At 52.0% G+C, this 13682-nt stretch overlaps 1 protein-coding gene across 1 annotated transcript in view; it reads left to right on the top strand.

Moving 5' to 3' along the window:
• SH3RF2 (SH3 domain containing ring finger 2) overlaps window positions 1-13682 on the top strand; it is a 52920-nt gene that overhangs the window by 20791 nt on the left and 18447 nt on the right. Inside the window, exons 4-6 of the mRNA XM_009880916.1 lie at window positions 1692-2015; window positions 10311-10405; window positions 12501-12671. Of these exons, the coding sequence (XP_009879218.1) occupies window positions 1692-2015; window positions 10311-10405; window positions 12501-12671 (590 nt within the window). The remainder of the gene's footprint in view (window positions 1-1691; window positions 2016-10310; window positions 10406-12500; window positions 12672-13682) is intronic.

The following is a 13682-nucleotide window of genomic DNA, read 5'->3' as shown; positions in this document are numbered from 1 at the left end:
CATTTTTAAGGGGTTCGGTTGTAAGCGGCTCTCGTGTAGCTCCGTTTGGTGCCCCCTGAGCCCCCCAGCTGCTTTCCTGGGGCTGCAGGGGGGGTGGTCACGGTGGCCCCAGCCGTCCCCACGCCAGCTCAGCGCGTCGCAGGCAGCGCTCCCGGCGCTCCGGCTCCGCGGCCCTTTAAGCCGCCCGCTCCGGCATGGTATTGTGTTAGCACTGGTCTAGACATTAATTGTATTTCTGCAGTTTAGCTTGAGATGTAGGGTGTAAATGGCACCAACAAGAATTCCTAGAAATAAAATTAATACTTGTAATCATCATAATTACAGCAAGCACCTCTTTGTGGCTATTTTATAAAAGGACACTAGTAAAACATCTTATTTGAAGCTCTAATATATTTTGTAAAATGTCTTTTCATTTAATGAAATCATTTTAGCTTCAGTAATTACTTATTTAAGTCTGGCGTTAACAGAAATAAGTTAGGGCTACATAAAGCCACCGAGGAATTAGAAATTAATTATGGAGAAGGCAAAGGTAGGTCTGTTTTGGGAGATGCAAGGCTTTTCGTGGCTTTGATGCTTAGGTTTGTGCCCCATTTTATCGCATCCCCCAGTGTTTAGAGAGGGCAGGAAAATGTTTCCTGTTTAGGCGAAAGTTTAATTACACACAGAAATGACAGTATTGCCGTCTTATATGTGTACATATGCACACACTATTGTTCTTAAACCTTGCTTTAAGGAGTGAGGAGGAGGGAAATGTGAAAACAATCCCTGCTTTAAAGTGATAATGCTTGAGAGACACCTGCACCTCTCCTGCGTTAGAGTCATCCTTGTTCATCCCAGGAGCCGCGCACATTGCCTCACACGAGTGGGTGAGAATCTCAAAGTTTTGCAATTCGTTAATGTCAGCAGTAAATCATGATTAATTCCTCTGGCAGTCATCGTGGTAAAAAACACTGTCACCACATGCCCTTTGCTATTAATACTGTGTGATCAGCAGTTTCCAAGAAATACTGTTTGAACACTGCCCATATGCAAACTCAGGGCCTGACTCTTCCCTCATTAAACTCAATGGCTGACGAGCCAGGCTTTTTCAGTGGAAGCAGGATCAAGCCATGAATGTTTTGGCCTTCAGAGAGGTAACTGGGTGGATCTAATTCTGCTGGGAGAGCCACCCTCCATGAGGGCTTCTCCAAGCTCATGCCTTAAATTCGGGTGCAGAGCTTCGACGTCCTGCTGCGAGGCGCACCCAAGCGTGCCAGCACGAAGCGGGAAAGGGAGAGGTGCCCAAACATCCCTTCTGATTTAGACTTAAATTTATTATAACGTTGCTAGAGAGTCAGCCGGCTCTCCTCACACCTCTGCAAGCCAAAGGCTTTGACAAGAAACGAAGCTTTTGGTAAAGCTTTGAGGGAAGCACTCAGCCTCAGTAACGTGTTGTCTAACCAATAAGTTTTTCAAACCAATGTCAATTTTGCTGTCAGCTTTGCATCAGTAATTTTGCATCCGGGATTTGTCACTGAAAATGTATCAGGGGAATGACTGAGCCACAAGTTTTTAAAGATCACCTGTAATGTCATCCGAGATCTGCCCGCAGCTCTGCTGACAGACAGGAAAAGAGAGGAAAAAGGGAGAACTGGGCTGTGCCGGGCATAACTTCTGAAACGTGCCATCACGTCTTCCTTTGTCTCTTCCAGCCAAACACCACTGCGAGGCAACTCCTGCAGACCAGCAAAAGCCACTGGTCCCCTCAGTTCAAGTGCACGTCCCTACGAGCGGTGTCTCCCAAAGCAAAGGGCGCGGATTCGCCGCCTTTCCCCAAGGTGCCCGACTCCAGGCGGAAGAGCCTGCGGCAGTTCTCCATCACCACCGCCCTGAACACCCTCAACCGGATGGTCCATGCGCCCGCCGAGCGGCAGGCGCTGGAGATCAGCTCCCCCGTCCTCATCAGCTCCAGCAACCCCACCGTGGCCACCCAGAGCAGCGAGAAAGCGGAGTTTCCCTACGGCACCCCTCTCCAGGTAAGGAAGCGGCGGCGTGGATGCTGTAGGAGCAGTATGAGTCTAAAATGCACGTCCTGGGCAGAAACACTCAATGCACGGGCAGCAATTGGAAAAGCTAAAGCACAAACGTGCACAGACAAAGCAGCCATGCTAATAGCGTCAGTAAGATGTCATCCACACCAGGCTGCCCGGGAGTTTTTCCCCTCCTTTTGAATTGGAAAGGGCTGTCTTCAGAGTTCAGGGACCCAAGGGAATTCATAAAAAGAGAAATTAAGTTATCAGAGTAACTAAACGTGGATAAAGCACATTCCCATCCTGATTTCTGCCCTGCTGCAAGTGAGCTCCAGGCGCAGAGTGGGAGAAAACAGAGAGCTTAACTTGCAAACCAAAATATTTTTCATTTTAGAAAGTAGTAAGGCACGTGAATTCCCAAGGGAGCTCCCTGAGCCTCAGCTCATTCACAGCCATGCGTGTGTGTGTGCGTGCGCCTGAATTCACACTGCAAGCAAACATCTGGTTTGCAGTGTAACGACGTAGATCAAAAACAGACAGTTCTCAACATTTGCAAAATTAACGCTAAAACCAGCCATTGGTCATGCTCACCTGCGTTACTTTGACGATGAGCCTTTCTGAGCTCGTCTCACAGAATTAAGCTGCAGCGGCACGGCAGGACCTGCCGAATCAGGCCCTGAATTATGAGCAAATAAAAGCCCAGTGAGCCAGTGAGGAAGCTGCACTGCACTGAGCAGGTCTGGACTGCAGTCATTGCTTTAACGGCCTCTTCATCTAACCCCCATGATTAAAGGAAAGTAGAAACCTGCTCTTTTTATTAATTGGTGTTGCAATTTTTCTGGTGTCTCAAGCATTCAAGGAGTCCCCAGCATCCCCAATGCTCAGCCTCAATGATAAGCATTGGGCTTACTTGAAAACCTCGATTAAGCCCAAAATCTCAGCACAGATCACCCGTTTGGGTACCTCTAAGCAGAACCTTTGCTCTGCCCGCCAGGGCACACACAGGTACCATGGAAGCCGGAGCTCCATTACCGTACCCTGATCCACCAAGTTTTCTCCAAAGGCAAACTGCCTACAGGACAGGCTTCCTCCCAAAACGCCGCTTCAGTGGTGTTATAACAGCTACAGAAATAACGAAGCAGCCTCCTGCCTCTGCTAAGCAGGCTGTCAGCCCTTCTGAAACGCAATCGGGGTCTTTGCCCTGCCGTGAATCAGTCCTCTGCCCCCATCCGTCCACAGCCAGATGAAAGGCTTCTGCCAGGGGAGGGCAATTACAGGAGTCCTTGTCGGTCTGCAATCTAAACCGGGACTGTGCTGAGAGAAGCTGAATTTGGGGCTGAGATAATAAACACAGACTGACCTTTCAGACTATATGCGCTCTTTATTTCAGGAGGCAAAAGAATCTCATTCCTTCTTTGCACTCTGACTAAAGATCTCAATACAGAATCTTCACAGATCATCTGAAGTGGGAGAAAAAAGGTTTTGTTTAGATTTCTATGACATCTTTCATATTCAAGGCTGCTCTGACGTTTTATAAAGCAATCAGCCAGCCCCTGGTAGTTCGGTGTCTGTGCAATAAAACCCAGCAGGTATTTTGTGCTCAGCAATAGCCTGGAAAGAGCCTTGGATGTTAGATCCTGTTTTATGTGAGAGGAAATGAAGCCTTACAATAGAACTATAATTCAATTGAAATGGTATCACGTCTTGCGAACCCAATATAATTTTACCCAAAATGTCTCAGTGTGAACTATTGTCAACAGCAGAAGTGACAGAGTGGATGTGTTAACGCGTTGCCTGGGAAGGGTTGGAATTTCCTTTCTTCTAAGCAACAGGTTTGCTCCCGGAGGTTTGCAGGAGGCTCTGTGTTGTTCGCGGGGCCACACAGGTGGAGGCTCTTCCTTTTTCCATCTCTGGGTTTGGGTTGCAAAAAACCTGCAAAGTCCAGATTCTTTTGCAAGCCCAGGTATGCACTGTCGGGCCGGACCACGTTGGCCATACCCCACTGAGGTCACTCAGCCTTTTTCCTAGTGTTAATGCGATGGAAAAGCTGCAGGGTGAATTTGTTGATAAGGCAACCCTCATGATCAGAACAAAGTTGCAGGACTGAGGAGTAATGGGAGAGCCGCGAGCTGGGGCTGACCCCAGGGGTCGGTCTGCCCCGCTCCGCAGCTTCTGGTGGAAGTCCAGCTTCGGGAGTAAGTGCTGAGACTTTGGAAAGAAAACAGCGCATCTCTGAAGTGCGGTTGTTCCACGGCAATTGATTTTATATCCATGACATTACTTGGAAGGAAAAGATCTGTGTTTCTTGATTTAAACTACTCCAGGTAAAGTAGAAGTTCGGAAGTAATGAACAGTTGCGTGCCTACTGCCAGCGCTGCAAACTCAGCCCCGGAGTACAAGCTGGGGTCTTCTGTTGTTAGCAATATAGTAAAGAAAAGAGTGGGTTGAATCACATCCTTAACTGCTTCCGTGCGTTTTTGTGCTCCCTCGTAAGCCTGCAGAGGTTGTGCAGCCGGGATCGTGGTGGGTGGTCACGAATACGGTGCAGCAGATGGAGCTGAGTCTGCAGCTGAGCTCAGCCTTCCCAACGCCGGGCAGAGGTCCTGCCCCAGGTCCGCCCGGGTGCCGGGGAGCCGCGCTGGCGTGCGGCTGCGCTGGGTAAGGAGCAGCGATGGCAGCGCTTGAACCGCCCGGGAGCCAGCCCCAAACAGCACAGCCTCTCGGGAGGAGTTTCTGAGACCAGTGAGACCAAGACCAAACTGGTGGGCAAGACTGAACAGTTTGTGAGAATGAAGTAGGCGAGCATGTAACCGGTTAAGTGGGAATTGTCCCGGGAGACAAAGCCCAGGGCTGGATAACCTTAGCTGGCAGGCCGGGGTGAGGCACGGGGGGTAGGCTGGGGAGGTGAGGGGGCGACAGTGCCCCCTGCCCAGGCCAGCGCCGATGCCCTCCTCCGCCGAGCAGCGGGCTGGCACAGGGGGGAGCAGGCATCTGTCTAAGATGGGGAGCGGCGAGCAAAGCCACGGAGTCTGCGCGGGGTTAGCGGGTGAATCACTGGCAGGAGGAATGCGCACTGCAGCATCCGCCCTCCCTGGGAGCCAGGGAAAGTCCACCTCCCCACACGGGGCTCCGTGCGGAGCCCAGAGAAGTCCGAGAGCACGGCCCCCGGCCTCTGTGCCCAAACACCGGAGCTCTTCTTCCTCCAGGAAAGGGACTGCCCCACCGGCAGCACCCCGGTCCCCCGCTCACGCTGGGCAGGCACTCGCTCGCCGTGAGTGTGCTCTCCACGGAGTGCTCGGAGCTGCTTTTCTCCTTTCAGAAAGTGACCCAGTTTCATTCCCTGCCTGAGACAGGGACGTAAGGCCCCGTGAGACCGTCTGGAAGGAAAGGAGCTGTGCTGCTGTGCTGCTCCTCCAACCGGGTTTGACACAAGCGAGGGTTAGGATCACAGGAGGGGGGTCCTGGCATCAGCCGTCACGCGGGGATGGGGCAGCAGAGCAACCTGAGCAGTCACACTGGAAACCAAGTGACCAAGTCATTATCCAGCCCTGAAATCCCTCTCCTCTGCAAGGACAGGCATCCAGACAGATACTGAATATACATTTAGATCTAGTAATTTAAAAAAAAAACAAAAAAAGCCCTGTGTTTTGAATGGATGTGTTCCTTGCTTTCCTTGGGATGGGGGTCAAAAAAAGTGGGAATTCTCCAGTAGGTTGTAGTTCCACGACACTTGTCCTGAGCCATGAGACTACATATATTTGAGGGAGACAAAGAGGAGCATTACTATCCTCCTGACGCACCCTGTGCATGACGTCCTCAGCAGAGTCACATCTCCAGTGATGCTGGTGCTTGGTGGGGGGAGAGGGAGCCGGAGGGGCTGTGCCTCGGGTACACGCAGAACAAAGCACGGCTTAAGAAGCGACGGTGGAGAGGCTGTGCTGGGCGTTCGCAGGGCTTCCCAAGCACGCTCTGCCCGCCTGGCATTTCCACCACCAAGGATCGGGTCGGACTCATTTCAGCCCATAAAAGGGAATAACCGGCAGCGGCTGGCACTGCCGCCCGCCCTCCTCCTGCTCTTCCTTCCCCGTCGTGGTGCCAAGCGGGCTCAGGCGGGAGCCAGAACCAGTTTGCAGAGCTTGTGGCGCACCGTGTCTCTGCATGTGCCTGTTGTGCAAGCGGCTGCAGCACGGCGTTGTGGCACTGTGTCCGCTCTCTCCGCTCCCAGCAGAAAGCATCATCAGCAGCGGGAACCTCTTCCCAGTCACAACTGGACTTACTCCCCTGGTCTGGCAGTACGCGGGTCAGCAAACATCTGGCTAAGAGCTGCTGCTACCCTTTGCCGCTCGTCCAAGTGAGCTGATAAATCTGACATCAGCCGTCAAGTACATTTGGCTTTTCTATGTGATGAATGATGGGAAAAACTTGCAGGACCCAATTTCCAGCAGTGTTGACTGCCCCGTGATGGAATGGGGAAAAACTCCCTCCCCATGAGGCGTCTCATGAACGCTCTCGACAGAGCAGTGCCCGTGTCGGCAGCGCGCTGCAGAAAGGAGCCAAGCCAGAAATCACATTGGCGACACACTGAATAGGGAGATGGAGTAAGAGAGGGATTTAAGGAGAGGCAGGAAATGAAACTCTTTGTACTTATAAGGGCTTGCAAGGTACTCACTGGAGATCAGCAAAAGTGAATGCTGAAATCAATTATACATGGCTGGAAAATATTTAATTCAATCTTTTTTCCTCTCTGTTGAAAATACAAAACCGCTTTGATGCAGGCTCTGAAAGGATCCATGCAGAGGGGGAACAGGGAGAGATGAAAAACATGAAGCTTTCCATCCAGAAACAGACATTTCAACACGGGTCCATCAGGAAAACCAGCAAAAGGTTGTCATTTTGCTCCAATGCAGGAAAAAGAAATTCCAAATCCCCAAATTTCAAAGCTTTTGATTATTGAAATTATTAAAACAGAATTATCATTTCAAATCAATTTTATATGAGAGCCTGGTCTGACCCTACCTGGACTAGAAAACGAGGAACGCAAAGACGGTTTGAAACTTACCTGCCTCTTCGGGTCCAGAGGCAGCAGCTACACTTGCTGGGTTTTTTAATTAACCTGATTTACTGGAGAGCAACAGAGCTGGTGAGTCACTTCTTTTTTTCCCTCGGTCCTTGCTAAGCCAGTGCCCCAGCACCGCGTTACAGCCATGACCACTAGAAATTAGATTTGAAATGAATATGAGATTAAAGCCCTGACAACTTGCATCATTAAAGATCCTGTGGTCTTCGCCGGAGAGCATGACTGCTGGCCGCATCCCGGCCCAGTGACTTCCCGCTGGCTGAGGTTCCGCAGGGACGCGTCTGCAGCCGCCGTGCCTCGCTGGGAGCTGTTTCCACCTCCCGAGAGCAGCCGCGTTCCCGCAGCCGCACAACGCAGCTCCCGCCACAGCGCACCCAGTGCTGGGTGTCAAACGGGGGTGACCCACTTGCTCACAGCAGTTCCCCCCGGGATACGTTTTTGTGCTTTAGCAGGGCTAGATCAGCAGAAGAGAGCCTCCCGAGGATGCCGCACTGAACGCTGCCATCCTCTCCTCCAACGCCACGGGCCCAGCCTGCGCAGTGCTGAGCGCGCCCCCCGACACCTCCCGGCCCCGCCGTTTGCCAGCACAGGGACAACCGGAAAAGCAAAGTGCAGGGTGGAAACCAAACAGAGGAGGAGGAGTGTGCGCGGTGGGCACAGACCAGTGGGTTTGGTAACTGGGACCTTCCTGAGCCGGGCTCGGCCACACGGCCTGTTCTCACCATTTTCAGAAACAAACACTGCCAGTGTGAGGTGGCAGATGGATACCGCCGAGGACACCGACCCGGCGCCCGAGCCGGCGGTGCCAGGGGTGGCCTCCATCCCTGCCACAGAGCTCAGCTCTCCTGCCTGTGAAGCGGAGATAACAAACCCTCCCTGCCTCCGCGGGGCTGGAGAGACCGCGCTAATCTCCTAATGCTTCTTGGAGAGCCTCCAAAGCAAGGCAGCACGGCAGCACAGGGTATTACTGCTGTGGCTCCAGCCCCCACCGGGAGGGACCACCTCTGGAGAAGAGAGATGCTGTTGTCCTTGTTCCAGCTAATCCTCTGCCTCACCGCTGGGCATGTAAACCAGGCGGCCAGCTAGGACTGGTCAAGATGTTCAGCTTAAATTGTTTTGCTTTTGCCATTTGAAAGATGGCTTTGCAACCAGCACCGAAAATATTTCCCTTAAAGCGTGCTGTCATGGAGCTCCCAGCGGGATCCAGCGCAGTGCCTTCCTTTGCTGGCACGGCAGGAATTCCCTGATTAGATAACCCTCCCGCACTGCCCGTCTCCTGACCGAGGGGGAAGACACCAATATGTGGTCCAGGAGACGTGGCCCCAGTGGAGGGGAAAAGCGTGGAGGCAGCGCTTAGACCTCTGCCTCCACCAAGCACTTCAGTAGCGTTTCTTAGCGTACCTTGTATAGTAGGCCAATATACTTTAGGGGGTTTAGCTGCATGTTCATCAGATGGTTTTGGAAAAGGATTAACATTTCCCATATCTAATAGTTCTAGTACTGATTTCTTAGTGCTCATTCAATCAGCCAGCCATGAAATGCTAACCCACTGTGGACCGGCAACCAAGTGAAACGTCTCCACGCCTTGTTCGTGGCATCTGGAACTCCCTCCAGCCCACAGAGCACGCTGGAGGTGGAGGTGCAGAGTTTGTCAGCCTCAGGGAGGTTATCCTATTTACTCCTCCATCTGCAGGGCATGCAAGCAGGACTGCTCTTATTTGAGAAGCTGGCATTTGTAGGAACTTCTTCTATTCTTTCTACTGGATGGCCTTCACCCTTTCAGCAACAGCTCCATCTCCTCTCAGCCCCCTCGTGGAGCTGAAGCCTCTGCAGGGATCAGTGCCACGCGAGGGGGGACAGCTGCCCGTGGTGGGACCGTGCCTGAGCCCAGCGAGCACCGACACGTAACCAAAACCAAACTCGGCAGAACAGAAACAGCTGGCAGGCAGGTTCTGGCGCTGGGGGGGAGCAGCCAGAGACTCAGCAGGACACCGGAGAGAGGGCCCCCACCTCAGAAACCTCAGTGGGTGGATGTCACTCCACCTGTGAGACATTGAGGGACAGAGGAAAGGGAACAGCCCAGCATGCCGCCCGCGTCCTCACCAGGTCAGCAAGGAGACCCAAGGAGTCATCCCCTCGCCTTCGGCGGGCGGCAGCAGGGACGGGCACTCGCCCCCGCAGCAGCAGGTCCGGCGCGGCGTGTCCAGGGCAGTTACCCTGACAGCAGAGCGGGGCTGAGGGTCCTCCCTGGAACACGAAAGACCCCTAGGAGAGGACGGGGGGGCATTATGGTGGCTGCTATCTCTCTGTCGATGCAAAGCGACGGTGGGGAAAGAGCCACCCCAAACCAAAGGCAAACCCAAGCGAGGTGCCTCTGCCTGCGCTGCTGGTGCGGCAGTCAGCTACCCCCTACCCGGCACCGCCGGCACCGGGCGTCCGCACGGGGCTGTGGAGCTCCTCGGGACGCCACAGACGTGGTAAATGGCTTTAATAATAGTTATTAAAAGATCACTGGGGCAAGGACTGTATTATTTAGGGTTTAGACAATACCAATACTCCCAGCCAGAGCTAAATAAATAACAAGGGAAACAGCAATGATTACACCAGTCCTGACCTGGCAGACGCGACGGTCTCCTCCTGGTTAGCAAAGTCTGGGCTTGAAATGCTGCTTTCCCAAACCCCTTTTCCTTCCTGACGCAGTGACCGGAGACGGTGAGTGAATTAAAGGTGCTCACCTTGTTCAGGGCCAAGCGAAAAGGGGTGAGAAAACACTGAACGCAAGGAGAGAGGCAAAGGAGCGTTTCCCCACTTGAGTGGATCTCAGATATATGAGATACAGGTTTAGGGCTCAAACTTGGAAGTCACGGCTGTTCGGTTAAGTTTACCCTGTTTCATCGTTGCTCTGAGCGCCTCCTCACACGGCAGGTTAGCTGTCCCAACAAGTTCTGTATTTACAGGAGGGGATAAGCACCATCAGTCCAGCCGAGCCATACCCTAGAGAGCCTCTCGGTGTTGAAGTGAGTCTTCTTCTTACTGCCTGGTCTTTTTTTTGTAAAATGCTCCAAACTTATTTCTCCTGAAATGTCTTTGGTTTGGTTTGGGGTTTGTTTTTTTTTTGAAGGGTGGTCAAAGGCTGTTAATGTTTTTAGCTGCTCTTCCAGTGGCTAAAATAAGCCTATACTCAGATTAATATATTGTTTTCTTTGCTTTCTTTCTCCCTGTAGGTCAGTGCATCTTACTACCCTGCACCGGGATCACTGGGGCACTCAGCAGCCATCGTTACTCTTCCCCATCTGCAGCACCACATATCAGCTTATATGTACGTAAGGAAACAGGAATACGTCGGGGGGTCGTGTAATTTTCTGTCCCTTCAGCTGAGGCTTATCCAGCCAAAGGTTCTTGCGAGGCGGGAGGTAAAGGCAGACCAGAGCGCAGCTCCCGTGCGCTCGGATCCCCACAGGGATGTACGTGGCTGGTCTAAGCAGGGCGTCGCAGAGGCTTAGTATCACAATGGAATCATTATATTCCTAGCAGGAGAACCCTCCTTGCACCTTACTACCATACTTCAGTATTTATAGATCTATAGTTCTGCTTCTTTGTCAACAGTATATTTTACATTTTTTAAATATAAAGAAACTAATTAATCCTTTAGTGCCTCTAGATATTTATTTTAAAACAGTGAAGGTCACTGGTGTTTTGAGTGATCCAATCTTTCAAAACTTTCCCAGAGTTAAAATCTGCAGATAATGTATTGTAATGATTCGTTTTCCTCTCGATAAGATTCATCAGCCTGGCACTGTAGTAAGCTGCCTAATAACAACAAAATAGCAACAAGCTGTCTACACGGTAATTAGCACCCCCACAGCATGGAGCCAGACCTGCGGAACACTAGTACACATGAGCAACATCTGTAAAACTGTACTCCGCTGGCGATGTTTGCTGCTTCCGTGCATTAGCATAGGTCATCCAAAACTATTGCACATACTTAATCCTAAGCACAAGAAAACTCCTAAAACCTTAAAATAATCTGCAGGATGAGGATTGTGCTAAAGCGTTCGATCAGCTGCCTTGTTTGCACAGCTCCTTTTTCAACCCTACAAAACATCAAACCAGTATCTGCCTGTCCTGCCCTTCAAGGTGGATCCTGTATAAAGCGATAAACCACTGCAGAATTGGAACACCCTTTCACTGACCCGTCGCCTGGTCTGTGCAACTAACAGAAGGAAAAGTCACTTTATAAAGATGAGCATTTCAAGTCAAAATTTCCAGTGATTGTTCCAAACAGCAGTGAGAGAGAAATGTTTTTTAAAGTTATGGGAGAGGCCTTGACTATCTAGACAACTAGTCTGCTGTTTCTAGTTTTTAAATAATATCTGATAATTGCTGTATTGGTCTGTAACTCAGTAATATTTGGGAGCAGATCACACGCCCCTTAAAAAAACAACAACAATGCAATTAAATTAAGTGTGTTACACTGGAGACAAACTAAAGTTCTTTAAAGAGCAAATAGGGGACAGTTTTGAAAACTACACTTTTCTTTTGCTCCTGTTGTGCTGTGTGGTCACACATGGTTCAGTGTGGAGAACAAAGCTTCATCACCTCATTGTAGTCCCAGAATCACACCAGAAAGGTCTAGAGGGGATCTCAAATTAATTTTTAGTCCAGTTTCCTGGCGAGCCCAGAGCAGAGCCATGTACCTCCTCCTCTGTCCACTTTATTCTCAAAGGGCCCCAGAGGCAGCGACTGCAGTCCCAGTGTTAGTGTCTGCAGGGGCCCTGTCGCAGGAGGAGGAGGAGAGGGAGGAAGATGGGTGAACGTGCACGTTGCTGTACCAGCAGTGCTCCGCTCGCCTCTGAACCCCTCCAGATGATGCTCAGGACAAGCAGATGCAAGGCCTCTGGCTCACCGCGTAGTTCAAAGGCGGAATGTATTCTTGATGCTATCGCTCGGACAGAGCATCGTGCCTGCACTCTTTCATGCTGCTTTGCCTTAGGACAGGTACGCATCAGCCCTTCATCAGTTATTTCAACGGGGCGCTCACGGTGAGGTGCACAACAGCAGCTTTCTCCTCCCCAGCGCTTGTCGCCCTCGGCTGGCTTGGCTGGCGCTTCTGGGACAGAAACCATCGATGAGATCTGCTTTGTTCTCCACTCCCGTTGGCTCTTCTTTTATTCATATCCCCTTTAGCCTGAAGTTACAGGCAGTTTCTTCCCTGCACAGTTCTCTCCACAATAACAGCAGCACCCAAATACTTGATGCGAGTGCGGGTTGATGAGGCTTCAGGCAACGAGCCGCCGCTCACCCAAAGCCAGCAGCGTCAGTTCTTCAGCACAGTTAAACCCGGGAGGTTCAGGACGCGCTCCTGCGCCAGGGCAGTCACTGCCCTCCCTGCCCCTCACCCCCTCTCTCCCCAGGTGCGTGGCTCTCCATTCCTACGTGGCTCACGGACCGGAGGAGCTGGAGCTGCAGAAGGGAGAAGGGGTCCGCGTCTTTGGGAAAGACCACGACGGCTGGCTGCGGGGCATGTCCCTCGTCACGGGGAGAGTGGGGATCTTCCCCAGCAACTACGTCGCTCCCCTCTTCAGGTCTGGTTCTCCTTACATGAAACAATAACATGCGGAGAGGGGAGCGGGTAACACGTAGGATTTGGGATCATCTCGTTCCTGCAGAGAAACCACTGCAGGGGACTCCGGAGTCATCCGGAGGTGGTCATCAGGGGACTCCTGCAGTACGACCAAGGGCCAGGGACTCCTCCCCCAGGCGGCATGACACCCGGCAGCTCTCACACATTTTATTTCTCTGTGTACCGACTCGGCTGCACGCACCACGTGGGAATCGCGTCTCCGTCCAACAGCCGGCTGTCGCGGCAGGGAGAAGTCAGGGAGCGGAGGGGGCTGGCAGTGTTCCCCTCGGAGGGGCTCACGGTCCAGGTGAGCGAACAGCGCAACATCAGCCTTCATCCACTTGTGTTGCAGCTGGGATGTCCACAGAGACATCAGCAGCTTCTCCCATGACTGTTTAATTCAGTCCAGGAGCTTTGGCAAAGACCAAAGGTGAGACAACCGGCACATTTTGATGAGTTAGTCTGGGAGCCAGGGTGAACGGCAGCATGTCTGTGCTCGGACTCGCCTTTATTCCTTTTGGATGACTCCGGTCTTTTTTTTTTTTTCCTGCCAGAAGGGAAACCACAAGCTGAAGGCTCTCCTAGAGTCAAAATACTGTCTTTAGAGCAGGCATTTAATCACTGGATGCCATTGATCTAGCTAAACAAACATGCATTAGAGAGAGCAATAATTAAAATACACAATTCGGGAGAGAAAAAAAACCTGCCTGTGCCCTTAGTTCCCCTGAGATATGCTCAGGTTAGGCAGAGAAACGACGAACAGCTTAGAAATGTAGTGCTCTGCTTCTGCAAATAGAAAGCGGGGTAAGTCCGGGCGCCTCTCCCGGGACTGTGATTTCACTATCTGGAGCAGGGTTTCCATGCCTGCAAACTCGCTGCCATGGTCCGGCCCCGACTGCGGGAGCGGGGACGGGGACGCGGGCGCGGGGAGCTCTGCCTGTGGGGGCAGCTGAGGCCGGCGGGGACGGCAGCG

Source organism: Charadrius vociferus, unplaced genomic scaffold (genome assembly GCF_000708025.1).
Source record: "Charadrius vociferus isolate BGI_N301 unplaced genomic scaffold, ASM70802v2 scaffold53, whole genome shotgun sequence".
In the NCBI taxonomy this organism is placed as follows: domain Eukaryota; kingdom Metazoa; phylum Chordata; class Aves; order Charadriiformes; family Charadriidae; genus Charadrius; species Charadrius vociferus.
The sequence above is the reverse complement of the archived record's forward strand: the minus strand, read 5'-3'. Positions and strand labels throughout refer to the sequence as shown.